This window comes from Pristiophorus japonicus, chromosome 14 (assembly GCF_044704955.1).
Source record: "Pristiophorus japonicus isolate sPriJap1 chromosome 14, sPriJap1.hap1, whole genome shotgun sequence".
Taxonomy (NCBI): domain Eukaryota; kingdom Metazoa; phylum Chordata; class Chondrichthyes; family Pristiophoridae; genus Pristiophorus; species Pristiophorus japonicus.
In genome coordinates, this window is record NC_091990.1 from 149,436,545 (window position 1) to 149,458,150 (window position 21,606).

General features: G+C 42.4%; 1 protein-coding gene across 2 annotated transcripts in view; it reads left to right on the top strand.

Annotated features, from left to right (window-relative positions):
* Positions 1-21,606, top strand: part of bbox1 (butyrobetaine (gamma), 2-oxoglutarate dioxygenase (gamma-butyrobetaine hydroxylase) 1) — a 348,518-nt gene that overhangs the window by 307,555 nt on the left and 19,357 nt on the right. For both annotated transcript variants that reach the window (XM_070899686.1, XM_070899687.1), the window contains exon 6: positions 19,510-19,706. In XM_070899686.1, the coding sequence (XP_070755787.1) occupies positions 19,510-19,706 (197 nt within the window). The remainder of the gene's footprint in view (positions 1-19,509; positions 19,707-21,606) is intronic.

Genomic DNA, 21,606 nt, shown 5'->3' on the forward strand with positions numbered 1-21,606 from the left:
AAGAAGAAAGAAAGGACTTGCATTTATAAAGAGCCTTTCAGGACCTCAGGATGTCCCGAAGTGCTTTACAGCCAATGAAGTACTTTTGAAGTGTAGTCACTGTTGTAAAGGAGGAAACATATCAGCTAATTTGTGCACAACAAGCTCCTATAAACAGCACTATCCAGATAATTTGGGTTTTATTTTAAAAAGTGCAGTTGATTGAGGGATAAATATTGACCAGGACACCAGGGATAATTCCCCCTGCTCTTCTTCAATATAGTGCCATAGGATCTTTTATGTCCACCTGAGAGCGCAGACTGGGCCTCAGTTTAATGTCTCATCCGAAAGACTACTTGTCTTTACTCTACTTGTGGATTTCTCCGTAGTTTGGTTGACAGTAAGCACGTTGATGGGTTTCCATGCATGTTAGACACCAGCTGCCCCCCAAAATATAACTGGTCAACTACAGAGCGCCAATGACACCAGCCAGAACATTTTGTGGTCCAGACAGTCTCACTCTCCGATTTGAAGGGGAGGAAACTTGGCGGCAAACTGTGGCAGTAAGAAAAATTTAACAGGTCATAAAAAAAGGTGTTAAAAAATAAATGTTTTAATAATTACATTTGGAGAAGTATGCAAAACCTTAGTTCCCTGAAAGACCTAGTCGGCAACTGAGTACTGTCCTTGTACATCTATACAAGCATTCCTAAGATTACAAAAATACCCTTGATATTTAATCCCCAAATACATTTTTAATGCATTCCTTGTTCCACATTGAACTCCAGCCTTCCATCGAATGAAAACATCCATTCTCAACCCACTTGTGATACTGAATAGTGCACAACATGTCTTGGTTTTTGCTGGCAGCACTCTGTATACAGTACTGTACCCAATATATGAACTGAAGGAGTATCATCAAAATATTGGGATGGCGGAGGGTGTTTCAAAATCCAAGGGCCGGATTTGTGAGAAGTTTGCGATCGGGTTTTCGCCGCAATTTGACCCTCCCCGGCGAAAATCCGGTCGCAGAGCCCGGGCGGAATCCTCGGCTCGTTGTTTGCAGTGGCAATGGGGCAGACCACTGGGAAGAGGTGCGCCGACGTGAAATGCCGCGGATTGCGTTTGCGTCGGACTTTCGGCTCTCTCCCGACCAGTATGCTGCACCCAGATTAGCGACAGGTGAAACCTGTCGGTGAAGCCCTGCCAACAGCAGTAAGGATGAAAACCTGCAAAAAAAGGTACGTTAAAGTTTTAATTTTTTCATCAACGATTCGATAGATAAGTGTCTTGTAAATGCTTTTGGAATTTTTTTTTCCCCCTCCCAAGACTTCTTTCGCAGCGCTCCCGGCCCCAGACTAAATTTGGCGAAACTCGCATATTTGCGCCGCGAATCCTCGTGCTTAAAAAAAAACTCAAAAGTTCGGCCTGTAAACGGTAGCGCAGCGAAAACGGTAAGTTTCAAGTATTGCTACCGTTTTCACCGAAAAAAACCCGAAAGCCAAAAATCCGGCCCTTATAATCTGTAATTTGTTCAAACAATATTACAGCATTAACTTGCAAAATTAACACTAACAAAGAACATTTTCTAGTCCACTAAGATTGGTAGGTTTTTGTACAGGAGCTTCACATCTTTTTAGATCCACTAAAAGAAAGTACGTTCATGTGTACACAGGGACAATACAGCTTCCATTCAGCATATCTGGAGAACTGTATTTAAGCTTTAATTAAAAGACAAATTGCGAGATTTATTTCTGCTGATTCTCCTAGAAATAACACACATAGGGCTGGATTTTCCGCTAATTTGCGTCCCGTTTCGCGCCTTGGTGGGGCGGAAAAAGGTGTTTCTGGGCATCAAACGGGTCATCCAGGATTTAGCGCCCAGCTGGATGTTTTGGCAATGGTTTTGCAGTGGCACAAAAACATACCGCCCCGCCCTCAGTTTTGACCAGCAGGATGGCATCAATCATCGTGCAAGGCTACGCTCGTGCTCCGGGTGGAACTTTTGGGCACTATGTCTGATTTTGCGTCCGCCCCAGGACCCAAACAAAAAAAAATCAGTTGGCAGCAGGCGCAAAATCGCCATATTTAAAGGGAGCCTCGAAAATCTTATATCGCAGCAGTCAGTGACTGCCACAGTTGCAAGCAGAACGGTGCGTTAGAAGTGCTGCTTTTAAAAAGTGTGCACTATGTGACTTAACCCTTTGTTTTCAAAGTCAGTAAGAGTGTTCAATGGGAGCAATGCTAGTTAGGCAGCAAATCATGCTGGTTGCTATTGGCAAGCGGCTTCAATAGAAAGAAGGCTTTTTAATCCATGGTTTGCAACATAATCGAAGAGGTCGCAGATATTTGGGGGAGGAGGCCTTACACCCCACGGGGTTACTGGAAACATCACTCATCCCTGTGTGCAGTGCGTTCGAAGGTTGTGCTTCAGAAAAGAAGTGCTGACAGAGTATGCCAGCTCCTACTGCAGACCTACAACCTACCAGCAGCAACAGGACTGTGCTGCCCATCGAGATGAGGGTGACTGCAGTGCTGCCCTTCCATAACTCCAGCTCCTTCCAGGCAGCAGCAGGGAACATATGCTACATCTTGCAGCATGCCACATATTGCTGCATTATGCAGGTGACAAGGGCACTATACACATGCAGGATGGACTTCATAAAGTTCCCAATGAGCAGGGAGAGATAGTCATTAGTGCACCTTGGACTGACTTTTCGTCCCCCCTTCCCTTCAATACCGTCCCATGCCTGCTGCTCCTCCTCAATGTGGCCTCAGGGCCTACAGCAAGACTGCTAGAGGGCTGCTGTGTTGGGGGTCAGAAAATGAAGACCGCATTTGAGACCAGTTCCTGGCCTGGACGGCCCGACTTATGACTGGGGTGCCTCTTCCTCGGTGTTAGTAGTCACAGAGACATCTCCTGTGCTATATCCCTCCATATTCTTTTGAACACAGGAAGGAGTGGGTTGGCTCCCCCAGCAAGATGGAGTGAGGCCTACCTCCTCTCTACCGCACTGATAAAGGCCTCACTAGCCTCCTGGCTGAAACGCCTGCCACACTGCCTTCCCTCCTGATCGTCCATCTCAGCAGAAGTTTTGCGACCGGAAAAGAAAGCTGGAGGGGAATAAAAATACAATGTGGTTGCGCAAAATGGCCGCCTCCTTCACCACTGAAAATTTTGGCTCGGGCGCATAAAGTCAGTCGTGCAATCTCTGACTTTACGCCAGCGCTCCTCCAGATGACTTTTTGGCCGAAAATACATGACGAAGGTGCAAACTGTTTCTAGGCGCAAACTTTTGTACTCTGCCCCGATTTGCGACCCAAAATGTTAAGTGTCGAAAATCCAGCCCCAAGTACCTGACTGTTAAAAATCACAATTCTGTTAAACTAAAATTCCTTCAGCATATCAAGGGCTGCTGCTTCTGGATATTTGGTGGTCTTAAAAATAATGTATGCATGATAAAAGTGCTATGTAGGGAGCAGCGTATTACCATTCACAAATCTTACAACTTCTTGCTGCAAATTTACCCTGATATTAAGTGGACAGCAGAGGTCGGTAAAGGGGATAAGGGAATGGAGTTCCGACAATGTGTACAGGACTCCTGTTAGATCTCTTAATTTCCAATGAAATACGAACTCCGATTGTAGTTTTAATGTCACTTTATTTTTGACAGCAGTAAGAAGCTCTTGGCTTTAAGCCAGGTCTTTGTCCTTCTGAGACCACATGGTCAAAATGGCTGTACTTATACCTGGATCAATTTACAGAAAAGAACTCGCCTTCTTTGACCTTATTGGCTCAATTAATAGTCTTTTAACCTTTTAATTGGCTCGCTACCCAAGGTCCTAAAATGTCAAGTTGATTGATGACTTAATGCAACATGCTCCCACTCACATAGCATCTCTGACTGGGTGTCTGTGAATTTTCACAGCCTGTCGAAATGCAGCCTGTTTGAATTCTCTATCAATCCCCCCTTTGATTCTTTCACAAACTGAATCATAAAACATCAGGTATCACTGGTTAAACATTCTACAAAATAATTTCATACATGTTAATAGAGTTTCCTTCTAAAATTTGTTGATGTGTTTCGCCACATGTCCGGACTAGTAGCTTCTACACAAATTTACAACAACCCGAGTTCCATCATGGCCACAATGGAAATCTGGTTTTAGTAGGTTAATTAACCTATTTCAATTTAATCCAAATCAATATCTTAATTCAACCAGTAAACAACCTTCCCTTAAGCAGAACATACCCCTGTGCCATGTACAGACGGCCTGCTGGGACCTGCAAGGTGTCATGTGCGGGACAGCAGCTACAGCCGCCTGGTCGCAACAACATTTCATCAACATAAACAAACAATATAAAAGTAAAATAATTACAACAAATAGAATTAAACCTTCCACCAATGAAGTTCCTATTGAACCTAGCCATTCAGTGGCTCCGCTCCACAAAGTGAATGATGGGGGTTGTTTAAGTTTTTCTACCTCCTTTTGGATATGCTCCGCTAAGTGGGTAATTTCTTCGGAGCTATCTGGGATATATGTGCAACACTCAGTTCCGAGTAGGGCGCAAGTACCTCCCTTTTCAGCCAGGATGTAATCAAGGGCCAGTCTATTCTGTAGGGCTACTGTGCGGATTGCTACCATTTCTGCCTTGATTTTAATTAGGGCCTCTGAGGTATCATTGGCTACCCGTTCCACAACAGATGCCATGTTAATGGATTCCCTTGCCAGTCTGGCGGCCCCATACCTGGGGATCAGAATGGCAAAGAACCTCTCTGTTTCTGTGATAGCTCTCTTAGGACGGTGTAAATGTTCCGACAGTGACTTTATATGATACATATGAGGCACAATGTAGGCTAAATAGCAGGATCCCATCCAATTCTGGGGTAGCCAAGGGTAGGCCTTGTGGCCACACACCCAATAGGTGCCATTATAGGCAATGAATGTTAGCTGTTTCTTTGTCAGCAACACTCCGGGGCCCGTCCAGGCTTTTCCATCTGTTTTATTCAGAATCCCCGTTACGTTAAAAATTCCCACATCGGCCCAGTTTGGACGGTTCCGTGGCTTGATTATATTATAATTCCGGGAGCAGTTACTATACCCCATATTTTGGCCTCCTTTAATGTTTCTAATCAGACAGACCGATTCCCCCGTACTTCCTATTCCCGTTGTATTAGTGATAACAAAAAATGGGGGCCGTTTGGAATTATTGTAGCACGGTTGGTATCCCCCTTCAAAGGTAGTCAGATTGTAACCTGCTGACTTCCATTTATGTGCCCAGTTTTCCGTATCCTGAAACGCCTTGCCTGTTTTGTTTTGATTAATTATCCACTCAGCCATTTCCGAGATATTCAAGGGAACTGGCCTCAAGGGAATCCCTACCTTTGAGTGAATAGGAATACGCGTACACATCCAACAACTAGAAATGTTATCTTGTTAGGCATAAATGTATGACATATATAAAAAGGTATTTACATGTAATTCCCTTGCTACCCTACTATTTCCCTTTGGCACAGAGGGTCGGCTAGTAAGAAGTACTATGCCTAGAATACCTTCAGTCAGTAATACAGTAACTTTATACATTTTGGCAAAAAGTAATTGTCCTTATTAGATTTCAGCTTCAGTTACGGGTGCTCGTTTAACGTGTGAAGCGTGGATCCAGGCTTTCTTTCCTTGGACTTTAACAGCTGCCTGGGTGGTCAATAACACTTGATAAGGTCCCTCCCACTTGGCACCCAAAAGGTTCTTTATGCAACTTTTTCACATACACCCAGATTCCCGGGATGATGTCGTGTCCTCCTTCGGGTGGATTACCCCAAGCTGCCGATACCTGTCGGGAAACAGCACTAATAGCATTGGTTAGGTTCTGACAGTATGATAACAAAGTGTCACTCATTAAGTGAACATCAGCTTTCCTTAAATCGATAGTTCCTGGCAGCGACATGGGTCTTCCTGTTATAATTTCAAATGGGCTTAGACCTGTAGTTCTGTTCGGGGTTGCCCTAATGCTACATAGCACTATTGGTAGTGCCTGGGGCCATGGTGTTCCTTCTTGGTGATATTTGGCAAGCTGTTGTTTCAGAGTTCGATTCATTCGCTCTACTTGTCCTGATGATTGTGGATGATAAGGACAGTGTAAATCACACGTAATGTTCAGTAATCTACAGACTTCTTTTCTATTTCGGATAGGTGTACCAGCAGCAGTGAGGAATCCCCTTTTCCGCCATAATAGACCAAAGTCGTAAGCGACTCCAAAAGCATAACGCGAATCTGTGTAGACATTAGCTGTCTGTCCTTCTGTTATTCGACATGCTTCTGACAGGGCCCGTAACTCGGCCTGTTGTGCTGACGTCCCTGAGGGTAAACATCCTTTTGCCACTACCTCATATAAGGTTGTAACTGCCCATCCTGCTTTTCTGGTACCATTGTCAACAAAGGAGGAACCATCTGTAAACAGGATGAGGTCCGGGTTGTGCAGAGGCTCCTCTGCTGCTAAGGCTGCTTCTTGTGTTTCTTTTAAAATCTCCACGCAGTCATGCTCTTCACATTCTCCCCCCTCTTGCTCCCTCGATTCTGATATCGGGAGCATAGTTGTGGGATTAAACGGGCTGGCCCGGACGATATGGAGATTAGGAGTTTCCAAAACTGCTGTCCAGCGGGTCCATCTAGCTGCCGTCACCTGAGACATTCTATTCATAGACAGCAAAGCGTGTACGGTGTGGGGACACTTGACAATCAGCTTTTGGTCGAGGACTAGACCCGGAGTGATTACCGCTCAACATGTAGCTTCCATAGCCCTTAGGCAACTTCCCCATCCGAGGGCTACCGCATCCAGTTTTGCCGAATAATAGCCAATAGGTCTTTGCCGATCCCCATGTTCTTGTGTCAGTACGGCTGTCATATATCCTCCTTTCTCATGGACAAACAGGGTAAATGGCTTACCACTGTCGGGGATTCCCAGAGCCGGTGCCGAACACAAAGCCTTTTTCAAACTCAGGAAGGCCTCTTGCTGTTCCTTAGTGAGGGTGATGGCTTCTTTAGAGGCACGTTTCCCCTTTAAAATATCATTCAATGGCTGAGCAAGCTGTGTGAAGGAGTCAATCCAATTTCTGTTAAAGTTACACAATCCCAAAAAAGACCTTCGTTCCTGAATTAGTGGTGGGTTTTTTAGCAGCCCGAATGGTTTTTTAGCATACCCAGTTCTATCCTGGGTAAGTTCTCTCTTTCCTTGTGAAATCTTTTGTCCCAGGTATACAACCTCTTCTTGGGATATTTGTGCTTTGTCGATGCCGGCTTTATGTCCTTTCAGCCAAAGGTGGTCCAGCAAAGCTCGTAAATCTTGTTCATGCTGGCCTTCCGTGTTTGAAGCTTGCAGGATATCGTCTACATATTGGATGACTGTGGATGACAGGGGAGGTAATTCTCGCAAATGGCTTTGTAAAGCCATGTGGAATACCGTAGGGCTGTTGTGGAAACCCTGCGGTAACCGGGTCCAAGTATACTGTTGTCCTTGGACCGTGAAAGCAAACCACTGTCAAACCTCCGGTGCCAGAGGCACCGACCAAAATCCGTTGGCCATATCTATAACCGAGAAATATTTATGTTCCGGTTTGAGGGCATTAAAAATGGTGGAGGGATCTGCGACCAAAGCAGCTTTTTGATCAATACACTGGTTAGCTTTCCTATAATCGACAGTCAAACGCCAAGTCTCATTAGATTTCTGTACCGGCCATACGGGGCTATTGGAGGAGCTATGCGTTTTAATAAGCACCCCTTGTTTCTCCAATTGCTGAATAACCGGTAAGATTCCCGTAATGGCAGTTGGACTGATGGGATACTGTTTAGTGTGTGGAGGCTTGGTCCCGGTAAATGATGCAGGCTCCATCTGGAGTAGGCCACAATCGTTCTTATCTTTAGCCCATATCGGGTGTTCCTTCAATTCTTCTTTCTTCAAAGTTCTAATTGACCATGTCACCCGACCATTCTCGAAATGCAACGATGAATCTATTTGGATTAGAACGTCCATTCCCAAAAGGGGTTGATCTACTGGGCCTATCCAGACCGGCGTGGTTAGTTCATGTGGACCCAGCCCTATAAGTACTGGTGTTGTCCTTTTAATTTCCATTTTATGGCCCCCAACTCCATAGGCTATAGCTGCCCTAATATCCAATGGCAAAGAGTCTCCATATTGTAGGGGTAAGCATGTTAATTCCGCCCTTGTGTCTAAAAGACAGTCCACATCCTTATCGCCCACCCTCACAGTTATATATAGCCCATCTCCCCTTTGTTGTATTAGTGTGAGGAGGGAGGCCAGGGTGGGCTCTAATTGTTGTTTGCTATCCCAAGTAACTCCTTCTGTTGTTGTATTGTCAGTCGCTTAAATGCTTCTATAAGGTATTTATCTTGTGACAAGCCTGGTTTGTTGGCTGAATTGTATCCCTGGCTGCATCCTCTTCCCTGGCCACGACCTTGCTGTTTTGCCCTGCACGTCTTGGCCCAGTGACCTTCTTTCCCACAATAATGACATTTTCCGAATGACTGTTTATCGGAATCCTGGGATTTCCATCCTATAGCTTGTACAGCTCGGACTTTGGCTCCCATATCCCGATCTAATTGGTTACATCGATCCACCAATGCTGCAAAGGTAGTTCCTCTACCTTCCCAGTCTGGTAACACTACCTTAAGCATTTTGGACAGTTCTGGCTTTAGACCTGCCACGAAAGCTGCTTTCAGGGGTCCAAACACTTGTTCATCCATTTCCTCATCTGTATTATTCATACCCGAATGTTCTTGCCACGTGCATCTAAACCGCTCGTCATACTCCAGGACCTCCTCTGTTCCTTTCTGTTGGCAGGCTGCAATTTTTCCCCAGTCTGTCTTAGCTGGACTGAAGGCTTGCAGCCAGTGTTTAATCGCCTCCCATCCTGCATTTAATTCTTGCTCATCGTGCCCCAAAGCTTCTTCTACCTTGTACAATTTTCTTCCCTGTGTTTTTGACACCATTATGGTCAAAATTTACACTCCGTCCCAGGGATGAAGTTGATATATATTTCTTAAGCAGTCCAATTGGTCTCATGTTTTCACTCCCCCTTTCTTTGGATTGGGCAATTCCTTGGACCATTTATCAATTTTCTCTGGGTCTGCCGGATCATGAACTAAGTATTTTTCGTACACCCTTTTCCTCGTTTTTTTGGTTCCGCCCTCATCCGCAGTCTCTTCTGATTTGACTACAACTCGTCTTTTTTTTTTTAAACGGGGCAAAGCGCACCCCTAATTCTTCATCCTCCTACCCTGTATCGTCAGAGGATTCAGAATTCATATCTATTCCTCGGTCGTGTCTTCGGGTTTGCGCTTTTAATTTATCCAAACATGGGTACCCTGGGAATTGACCGATACATTTTCCTTTTCCTATTACTGTCTCTTGACCTAATGATTTTTTCCATTCTTTAATTTCAGCTTTAAGACCTTTAACTTCCGCTTCCAGCTTTTCAAGTTCAAGTTTTTTCTGTCGCAGCTGCGCACAAACAGCTTGCAATTGGTCCTTTGTACTGGTCAGTTCTCGATCATGTTGGGAACGCATTATAATTTCATTCCGCTTTCGAATCTGTCCCATAACGGCTAGGGACCATCTAGTTCGCTCTTTATTTTTCATACGGGTCGTTTTTCCCCAGACCCTTTTAATCTCGTCCAAGGCCCATTATCCTTTGGAGGTTCCATACTTTTGTTCGATCTTAATACAGGTTTTAGATAAATTGAATTGTTGCTCTATGTATTCTTTCAACTGTTCGAGAATTAAATCTGGCGAAACCTCAGGTGGTGCTTGCCCACCTTTAACAGTTGTAGGCAATTCTTTGCTCTTATCTCCTGCTGCCATAATACTGATTTCTTTACTGGGGTCTCGAGTCGTAGGCTTTCTAGCCAATCAATAGGTCGGTGATTAATTAACTAAACACACCGCCGAAGTTAAGACATCTATGGGACCTCGAGCCGACTGCCAACCGGAGGGTTCGCAAACCGGAGGCTTTCGGAATCGCATAGGAGGAGAGGCGAATTTAGACTTTTGACCGAGGACTTTTATGAAGAGGAGTCCTTACCTCAGTATGTAGGTCCGATGTCCAATATTCAGTTTCTTTCCTCAGCGATCGTGTTCGTAACGCCAAAATTGTTAGATCTCTTAATTTCCAATGAAATATGAACTCCGATTGTAGTTTTAATGTCACTTTATTTTTGACAGCAGTAAGAAGCTCTTGGCTTTAAGCCAGGTCTTTGTCCTTCTGAGACCACATGGTCAAAATTGCTGTACTGATACCTGGATCAATTTACAGAAAAGAACTCGCCTTCTTTGACCTTATTGGCTCAATTAATAGTCTTTTAACCTTTTAATTGGCTCGCTACCCAAGGTCCTAAAATGTCAAGTTGATTGATGACTTAATGCAACATGCTCCCACTCACGTAGCATCTCTGACTTGGTGTCTCTGAATTTTCACAGCCTGTCTAAATGCAGCCTGTTTGAATTCTCTATCAACTCCTTTCTAAACCAATATGTAAAAAGACCAACAAGGGAGAATTCACTATTGGATCTAGTAATGGGAATGAACCAGAGCCGATAAGAAAAGTAAAAGTAGGGGAACATCTAGGCAATGGTGAACATAATATAATACGCTTTATGATAATTGAGAAGGACATAAGTCTGATGAAAACCAGGGTAATAGATTGGAGAAAAGCTGATTTTGAGGGGCTGAGAATAGAACCTGGGAAAATAAAATGGGCAATAATATTGGCAAAAAATGATATAGAACAACAATGGTAAACATTTTAAATGGTGCTCAACAGAGTGCTGGAACAATATATTCTGCTAAAAGAAAAGAACAAACTAAACATTAATGAGACTCCATGGCTGAATAAAGCCATAAGGGAACAATTGAGGGTAAGGAAGGAGGCATACATTAAGTACGTAGCTAGCGGGAGAGTGCATGACAAGAGAGAATATGAAAAGATTAGGTGAGAAGTCAAAAAAACATTAAGAAAGCAAAGACGAACTATGAATTTAAATTATCAAGGAACATGAAACAAAATAGTAAAATATTTTACAGGCACATCAATAAAAAAACGAAGGTTGGGATGGGAATAGAGGCATTAAGGGATAGATAGGATAATACCATAGGTAACGATACAGAGATAGCAGAAATATTAAAATAATTATTTTGCTTCAGTATTTACCAGGGAGAGAACACAAGTGGACATAACATTGGATGATGAGATTAGTAATGAGATAAGATAATGTAAAATAAAAAGGGATGAATTAAATAAACTAATCAAACTTAAAGATAAAACCCCTGGTCCAGATGGATTGCATCCACGCATTTTAAAAGAATCTCTGGAAGAGATAGCAGAGGCTTAACTATACATATTTAATATTTTGTTAAAAAAATGTGTAGTGCCAGAGGACTGGGGGATAGCTAACATAATACCTATATTTAAGAAGGGGGATGGAACATGTCCAGGTAATTATAGACCAGTCAGCTTCACGTCGGTGGTAGGAAAAATAATGGAATCCCTGCTAAAGAAGAAAATAAAACATCTAGAAACCAAAAATATAATAATGAATAGTGTGCATGGATTTCAAAAGGGAAAGTCTTGCTTGATCAACCTCATTAAATTTTTTGAAGAGGTAAGTAGACAATGGTAATGCAGTAGAGGTAATTTATCTGGATTTTCAAAAGGCCTTCGATAAGGTACCCCATAATAGACTGATGAACAAGGTCAGAGAGTCAGGGGTCAAGTAGCAGAATGGATCGCTAGCTGGCTTCAGGACAGAAAGCAGAGAGTAGGAATATCAGTGTTGTTCACAATTTATATTAATAATTTAGACTTTGGAATTAAAACAACAGTTACTAAATTTGTGGATGACACCAAATTGGGGGGGATAGTCAATAGGGGAGGAAGACTGCAACAAATCACAGGCAGACATTAATAAATTGCAGAATGGGCATATAATTGGCAAATGAAGTTCAACACAGATAAATGTGAGGTGATACATTTTGGTAGGAAGAATAGGGAGGTCACTTATTATTTGGAGGGTGAGAGTCTTGGTGGGGTAGAGGAGCAAAGGGATCTCGGAGTACAAATATACAAATCACTAAAAGTTGCGACACAGGTTAGCAAGGCTATTAAAAATAAACAAGCACTAGAGTTTATTTCTAGAGGTATAACATTGAAAAGTAGGGAAGTTATGCTAAACCTGTATCGAACCTTGGTTAGACCACACTTAGGAATACTGCGACAGTTCTGGTTGCCTTACAAGGATGATACCAGAAATGCAAGGGTATACATATCAAGAAAGGATGAACAGGTTGGGTCTCTTTTCTCTTGAAAAAAAGGTGGAGGGCTGACGTAATAGAGGTCTTTAAATTTATGAAAGAGTGGATAGAGAAAGAATGTTTCCATGTGTGGGGAAGAGCATAACTAGAGGTCATCAAAGTAAGATAGGCACCAAGAAATCCAATAGGGAATTCAAAAGAAACTTCTTTACCCAGAGTGGTGAGAATGTGGAACTTGCTACTACGGGAGTGGTTGAAGCGAATTGAATAGATGCATTTAAGGGGAGGCTAAACAAGCATAAGAGGGAGGAGGGAATAGAGGGTTATGCGGATAGATATAGATGAGAAAAGATAGGAGGGGGCCTAAGTGGAGCATAAACATGTGTGTGTCTGCGCGTGTGTGTGTGCGTGCATGTGTGCGTACGGCGCGTCAAGTATATATACCAACACAAAAGTAATTTTTACACTCTTCCCCCAGAATTCTCGTTTGACACAAAACATCAGCTTCAGGTACATACTTTTGAATATTCCGCTCATCAATGTCAACAGTCTGATTAAACATAGAAAATAGGTGCAGGAGTAGGCCATTCGGCCCTTCGAGCCTGCACCAAGAAAGTTTTGGTCATTAGTGTTCCTCAGACTCCCCCTCCCCTGGTTTATTTTCTCCTTTAGGAGGGATTCCATTATTGTTCCTACCACCGATGTGAAGCTGACTGGTCTATAATTACCTGGACATGTTCTATCCCCCTTCTTAAATATAGGTATTATGTTAGTTAGCCCCCAGTCCTCTGGCACTACACATTTTTTTAACAAAATATTAACTATGTATAATAAAGCCTCTGCTATCTCTTCCCGAGATTCTTTTAAAATGTGTGGATGCAATCCATCTGGACCAGGGGTCTTATCTTCTTTAAGGTTGATTAGTTTATTTAATACATCCCTTTTTATTTTACATTTACTTATCTCATTACTAATCTCATCATCCAATGTTATATCCACTTGTTCTATCTCCCTGGTAAATACTGAAGCAAAATGATTATTTTAATATTTCTGCTATCTCTGTATCGTTACCTATGGTATTATCCTGTCTATCCCTTAATGGCCTTATTCCCATCCCAACCTTTTTTTTTATTGATGTGCCTGTAAAATATTTTACTGTTTTGTTTTATGTTCCTTGATAATTTAAATTCATAGTTCTTCTTTGCTTTCTTAATGTTTTTTTGACTTCTCTCCTAATCGTTTCATATTCTCTCTTGTCATGCACTCTCCCACTAGCTACGTACTTAATGTATGCCTCTTTCCTTACCCTCAATTGTTCCCTTATGGCTTTATTCATCCATGGAGTCTCATTAATGTTTAGTTTGTTCTTTCCTTTTAGCAGAATATATTGTTCCAGCACTCTGTTGAACACCGTTTTAAATGTTTACCATTGTTGTTCTACATCATTTTTTGCCAATATTGTTGCCCATTTTATTTTCCCAGGTTCTATTCTCAGCCCCTCAAAATCAGCTTTTCTCCAATCTATTACCCTGGTTTTCATCAGACTTATGTCATTCTCAAGTATCATCTTAAAGCGTATTATATTATGGTCACCATTGCCTAGATGTTCCCCTACTTTTACGTTTCTTATCAGCTCTGGTTCATTCCCCGTTACTAGATCCAAGAGTGAATCCCCCCTTGTTGGGCTTTTTACCGTATTGGTTTAGAAAGGAATCCTGTACACATTGTCGGAACTCCATTCCCTTATCCCCTTTACCGACCTCTGCTGTCCACTTAATATCAGGGTAAATTTGCGGCAAGAAGGGCTTCAAAGGGCATATAGAAGAGGAGCAGTGCTTCCTAGCAACACAACTTGATGAAATGAAAGCTTGTTGTCATGAATGAAATTCAGGGTGGGATCTAGTTAAAATCATTTTACAGCCAATACTGATCTTTATTCAGAGCCTTCATTCCTTTTTTGAGCATTGTGAAATTTATTCTGTATGGAAGCAGAACTTCTAACGTCACTCAAAACTACTTTAAGGACTTCCTAGAAAATGACTAGTTAGTCTACTCCTTGATTTGCAATGGTCATTATTATTTAAGATTAGTAACTCAGTATTCAATAATAAAGTTATCAAATCTCCATGGAGAAGATTGTCATTTCCAGTTCATGGAACAAATATGATCATAGGATCATGATCCAAGATAACAGCTGTCAAAGCCCTCAAAAGGAGGTTCTTATAAAAGATCTGGGCACCAAAATTATTGGGATAAAATTTGTAGCCTCGCCGGGTCTGTACAAAGTGCGCACGCAAACTGTGAGGCCTCGCAAAAGCCCGTTCTTAGGGCACGATACGCATGTGCCGAGAACCGGCTTTTCCAATCAGTCAAGATTTCTTCTGCCACAATTTATGCATCTCTAGGAGAAGGACATCTGCGGGGCAGAAATTGGGCTATTTGCCCAACTCATGCCCAGTAAGTGTCCTTCAAACTTTTATACCTGGTAAGAGCAGGAGTATAGTCTACTTTTACCAGCGTAACACTTGTAAAACATACAAAAATAAAATTTAATCATTCATTTTTATATTAAAAATCCTGTCCATTAACCCTATTAAAAAAAATTCTAAAAAATATTTTTTTTTTCTAAAACATTTCATTTCAATTAATTTAAAATGTGAGGTGTTTTTTTAAATTTATTATGCTGTGTTTTGTTTTAGATAGGTTTTCTTATTGATAGTAATGGGAACTTGAAAAACTTCCCATTTTTATCAATGAGAATACTACCGAGTGATTGGTGATCCAGACCCACGTGACTCCAGCATTTCCGTACGTACGGGGAAATCATCTTCCCATATACTGCACAGCGGATGAAGGTCTCTGACTGGAATCCTACATTCTTCCGGGACCACAGAGTATTTTTGTTAAAAAAATTCAGGTCAGAGGCATTCGTCCGAAGGAAGTCTCCGACCACAATTTTCCCTCCATTATTTTTTTAAATCCTTGTTAGCTACTGGATTGTGAACATGTCAGACATTTGGCAGTTCCATATCCATGTTGAAGTCTACCAAAGCAGTCACCATACCCCTACAATTTTCTGTTGATGTTCGCATTCTTTGATAGATAGCTACCAAGGAATGCAAAACCATCTATATTTTCTAGAATTGTTTCATTGATGGGGAGAAACCGGTGTATCAGGTGCCAGTTGATAAAGTGCTTTAGTTTTGAAAATATTATTAAGAGTCCAAATGGATTGTAGGCTTCACAAAAGCTACCCAAGACCATTTGAAAATCACTGACAGAATAAGCCACAATTGTAGGGTCATCAGCATACTGAAGATGATGGTGGTGAGAATTTTCAGCTTTGCCTGTAAACTGCTTAGAGTAAAAAGGTAGCTATTTATCTAAGGTCTCAATTTTTGCCACCAGTGGACGCCGTTTTTTTGGTGCCCGGTAATTTTTTTTTTGAGTAATCTTGATTTTGCAACTTTCCTCAAAGTTTGTACGCCAGCAGCTGGATTTTTTGGCGCAGGTCTGGGTGAAAACTGATTTCTGGCCGTTTTAGTGATTTTCATCAATTTTTTTTTTTAAAACAACGGCGCAGAGTGGCCTTAAGTACCAATCAGAAAAACCCTACGTTAAGTTAAGGAAATCGGCGCTCAGGTCTGTAACGGAGCCATTTCTTTGCAGTTTAGCCTTGTTCATAAAGATAGTTTATAATGATCATGTTTAGTACGTTTCTTGCATCTCTTTACATTAAAGATTACTTACTTGTTCTGGTGTTTGGACCCCGCTCCCGATCCCACTGCAATCCAGGGCCGAAAGGACCCCACTCCCAGCACTGCTGAAACCCCGGGTCAAATGGCCCTCCCCCTGGTCCTGCTGCAATCCCAGGCCGAATGACCCCCCCCCCCCACTTCAACCCCAGGCCAATTTCCTGCCTGCCTGCACCCCCCCCCCCCCCCAATCCCAGGCCAAATGGCTCCCCCCCCCCCCCAGCCCTGCTGCAATCCTGGGCAATCCTGTAAACCCCCACCTGTTCCCCTGCCACTGCAAGCCCTGGCCGTGGATCTTCAACTCGCAGGTAGGTGGAGCTTCAGCCCTCAGTGTGTCTCTCGTTACCCTGGCAACCTCAGCTTTTGGCGCAGACTTGAAGCTCCACCCCCAGATTTAACTTCTGGGGTACCGCAGTGCCAAAATGAAATTTTACTTTGGCGAAAGTTCCACCTTTTTTTTTTTCGCTGCGGTCGGGCACAAAAAAAAAATCATCTGTTAATCCTCCTGGGCGCCAAAAATCGGCAAAGAGGAAAATTCAGCCCTAAGAATGTGAGCATCAATGGAGGCGATTCAGCACCACATTAATAGTGCCTCAAAGGCTTTCAGCCGCCCAAGGACCCACATCGTCGATGAAAAAGGACTGGATATATCTATGTAGATTATAGTTTACAAGTCTGTTCTCTCAACCCCATTCCACAGCTCTGAATCCTGGGTTTGTTACAGAAGGCATCTCCAGACTCTTGAGCATTTCCACCAATGTTCTTTATGCAAAATCCTTCAAAATTCACTGGGATGATCGTAAAACCAATGTGGTTATCCTCAAAAAAAAAACAGTTGTAGCAGTCTTGAAGCTATGGTTATCAAAGTCCATCTTTGCTGGTCTGGTGATGTATTTCCCAAATGAATGACTCCAGATTCCAAAAACAGCTGCTTTATAAGAAGTGTTAGCGGCCAGAAAGAGATATAAAGATGGTTTGAAATCCAACCTGAAGTAGTGAGGTATTGACATCAATACATGGGAGGAAACCATCAAAGACCACAAACTGTGGAGTTAACAAGTTTGAACAAGCTAGGACTGCCAAAAAAGAAACGTGTAGACAGAGGAACTGGATTGTCTCTCATGTTTCCACTTTGTAGTTAAATGTGTCTCTCTAGGATTGGTTTACAAAGCTCACTGCCACCAATGACAGAAAGTTGGAAGCTCTATGAAAATGAAGTTAGTGTTTGCACACCACAGTTTAAACACCTCTTCAGATCTGTATTGCCGCTTTTGAATAATTAAAGGAAAATCAAAAATATTTCATGGCCTTCAGATTACCAGAGAGGATTCTAAATTGTTTTTATGTATTTCTTTCATCTGAAAGAAAATCAAGATGATAACTAATAGTTGGCAAACTAAAAGGATGTTGCAGTTGTAAGAGTCAACTCTACCTGCTGGACAAGTGTTACAAGGCATAATGATTGCGAGGAATCCCATGAGCAAAAGGTTCAAACTTGTGGATCCTTCCCAGTTTTCCTGTGCTCAAGGTTTGCATATATGTCGACATCCAAATGCTCACTAAAGATGTGGCCATTCTTCAAAACTTATTTCATTTTATGCTGAGAAACAATTTTACTCAATTAGAAGAATTGCCAAAGAATATATAATTTTCTGTTGGAGCTAACCTGTGCAAAATCATTAGATGTGAACTTTCCTCCAACTGTCATTGAAAAATGCTGCCAGTAACCAAATCCTCATTAGTTCTTCAAATCCCAGTTGTACAGTAGTAATAAAACTGTCAGACATTTATAAAATGTGGAACAAATATATGGGATCCAAGGTAACTACCCTTTTGAGATAGATCTCAAATCATCTCTTGAACAAGTGCATAATCAATTAATGGAAATCCATGGATGGAATTGTCCGAACTATACATCTCACCCAATGCTTTGCCTGCAGAATTTATATGCATGTCCCCATCCATCTCAAACAACCTGTCCAACTAGACATTGTAAAAACCTCAGTCATATCCTCTGCATCTTTCTATAACAAATAGTCCCAACTCTTGGGAGTCTAGTCTGTATACTCCCAAGTGCAGTTGTACTAATGCCTTATTTACCCCAAGTATAGCTGCACTGGAGCATTGTGTATTCCACACTGTATTCCAGCAATGCGACTTTAAACTTTTTGGCTTCACAAAGGCCCTATCACATTACTTGTGCATTCTTAATGATTTATCAACTGTAAGCCCCCCAGATCTAACTCTTGACCTATGTCTTTTGCTAGTACACCTGCATGGTGTAAACAGGGCAGGAGATTGTGCAAAGTAAAATGCTTAACACTACACTTATCCACATTAGAGGACATCTGCTGTACATGGACCCAGACCCCCCACCCAAACATCTAAAATCAGACAACAACCTATTGTTTGGGTGTAAATTGCCAACTCTGTGCCCATTCTTGTGTGACCTGCAAACGTGTGTTGCATTGCATGCCAAATATTAGAGCTAGTTTTGAAATGGACATCAGGGTGTATGGGTTTTCTTCAGAAATCAAATTCCAATAAGGCAGGCAGATAATAATGAAATGCAGGTCTCGTATTCTTCACTATATTGAAGTTGATATGACTTCCATAATATGCCGATACTTCAGAATTTATTTGCTGAATGTAGATACAGGAAAATCCTCTGGGAACTTACTTGTGCTTGTGGCTTTTGTCACATTGGATTTTTGAAGGATGCATTGGCATATGTTTCCTCCTGTGGAGATGCCACATCCTTATATATTGGTAAATGTTCTCATTTAGGAAGAAATGGTGTGAATTGTGTTTTTAATGGTGCACCTACCCCTCAGCTGGCAACAAATAAATGGTTAATATTGTGGTTGCAGTGAACCTCGAGTGGTTGATCTCAGAATCCTAATATTTTCCGTTCATAATTTTTGTATCGCAACAAAAATAAATTGCCATACAATAACAAACATGCAGTACAAATGCTTAGAAATATACAAGCTTTAAATATAACATTACACGTGGATTTCCTGAGCAACATGCTTTGTCAGTTTGTACATCAGTTACCAATGCTCTTCCAGAGACTGGACAGATAAAGTTCAGTCATTCACTCCACTGAAGCCATCAGAGGTGTTGGGGTTCAAGATTCTTCTGTGATGCCACAATGAGTGGGAGTTGCTTCCACAAAGTCAGAGGTGAAGTCACTGGGGTTGATTTGGACTCCTCCCACCTGGCGGAAAGCAGACTTCAAAAGTACTTCATTGGCTGTAAAGCACTTTGGGACGTCCGATGGTCGTAAAAGGCGCTATATAAATGCAAGTCTTATTTTCTTTACAAATGACACGCAAGCAAAATATACAACAATGCCAATTTTTAAACCACCGCAAAGTGTGGCAAAATAAAATGCATCTTCGCTTAAATATCCTGTGATGGTAAACATGCACATGTCTGTTTTGCCCCAGGTTCAGTTTCTTCACTGCATGAAACAGGCAGAGGTTGGAGGTGAATCGGAGATGGTGGATGGATTCCATGTTGCCAATCTACTCAGACAACTGAACCCCGAGGCTTTCCGAATCCTCACCTCAGTTTTAGTCGATTTCACAGACACTGGAGTTGATTACTGCAATTTCTCTCTTCAGTCCAAGCATAGAATCATCGAGTAAGTACAAAAGCAAGCGGATGACATAATTGCACCTGTATTTCTAGGATCCCAGTGTTTCTATAAAATGTTAAAAGTCCTAGATTATCACTTGGCTTTTTCCCTCTCAGCCAGTTTACTGCCAAAGTAGCGTTAGAGCTACATTTCCGCCGCCAGTGTAACATCACCGGGACCTTGGTGCACTTTCATTAAATATCCATGGCAGGCTCCTGGTGCAATTAAAGCCCTCTATAAGGAACCTGCCTCTGGGGCTGCGGGTTGGGGAGGGATAGGCAGGTCTGGTGCTACTGCAGTATCAATTGGCAGCCAGATCTCATAAGAGCCATGCCAGCCATTAAATGAGTGCCAACATTTACATTATTGTACTGGGTGGGAAGGAAGTATATTAGAAACTGCTACATCAGGGCCTAGAGCCCCTAGATGTTCGGACTCCTTTGTTACAACTGAGAGAATCATGGAAGCTGCCTGGATGGTGCTTATTGATATGCATGATGAGGTGATTGGGCATTCATTAAGAGAAAGTCTTTTCTATTCACAAACTTGATGGAGTTCTCAGTTGGAGCACAAATGGAAACACAAGTGCAGTGGATTGCTCCTTGCATCTGGGTAAATCCTGCCAGTTGGACAAGGTTCACCACCCTCTCACACTGCTGTGCCATTCCCACTGGCAAGGTGATGAAATGTGGAGTGTGTGCAGCCAGTGTATCCTTTACCCAATTTTGTACGTTGGACAGCCAACCAGCTAATGTTGTAGATATCCCCTGCCGCCACCAATGACATAGAAATGATGTACCGTGGTGACTTATTATTGACATTTGCAAAGCTTTTCTTCTGAGGGATGCGAGCTCCAGGGCCGGCTGCTGGCTCACAAGGGAAACAGTCTTTTACTGCACTGTTGAATGGAGAGGTTGACAAATAACGAGTTTATAAATACAGTGACATTGTTATCTCCAAGTTGGTGCCAGACACCACCAATAGTGTCTAACTTGTCATTCATGCCCTATTTGCTCCATCTGAATCACAGATATAGAAGGATTCTCAACGGAATTGTGCTCAGAGCTTTATGAGCGAGGCCAAAAAAGAAATGTACTTACTAATGCCGATAACAACAGCAAGCTGATGGCCACAAAGGCTCATAAAAAGCAGAAACAAATTAACGGCAGCAAGAAATTCCCTCGTCCTACAAGAGATCTTTCACTGTGCTTGCACTGTTATTATGGTCACCAGGCAACCTTGCAATACTTCCTTGAGTTTGCAGAGTTGCCGCAAAGATAGAAGGGGAGTGAAATTGAGTGCCACAGCTCAGCATGTAGCATGGTATAGATCCCTAAAATGCGGCCGGTGGAATATTGGTGACATTTTTGAGGTCAGAATTTAGCAATAGGCCTCGTTCTGTCCACCCAGTCACCAGCTGAAAACAGATGGTAACCCGGAAGGAAACCCAAGCCACCGTCTCTCCTCGCCCAGCAGCAGGAGTAAAATTAGTTAATAAATCATGTCCCAGGCCATCTGCTTCTCAAATCTGCCAAGTCCAGTTATTGTGCTGAGGTTTCCTTGTTCTTGGCTCATCTCCCAGTTTAGATGCCTTGTGGTAACAGAACATCTTGCTTCTAGGGGAGTGGGGAAGGAGAGTGTCTAGACCAAAGTTCATCAATGGTGATGATTGTTCTATAATAATCTGCTGCAATGCTTGCTGAGATGAAAGTCCCCATTTTAACTCCCTATGCCTGGCAGAAACCGAACCAGGGTGGGGGGGGGGGAGGGAATGGGAGAGGTGGGCAGTTAAAATGAGAGCAGCGATTTGCCCCTTCTGATCCCACTGCTTTCACGAACAGAACACCTGACCCAAGCTGGGCGGGGTCCTGTTTAAATACGCAGATTATTGTTGGAGGTGTGACAG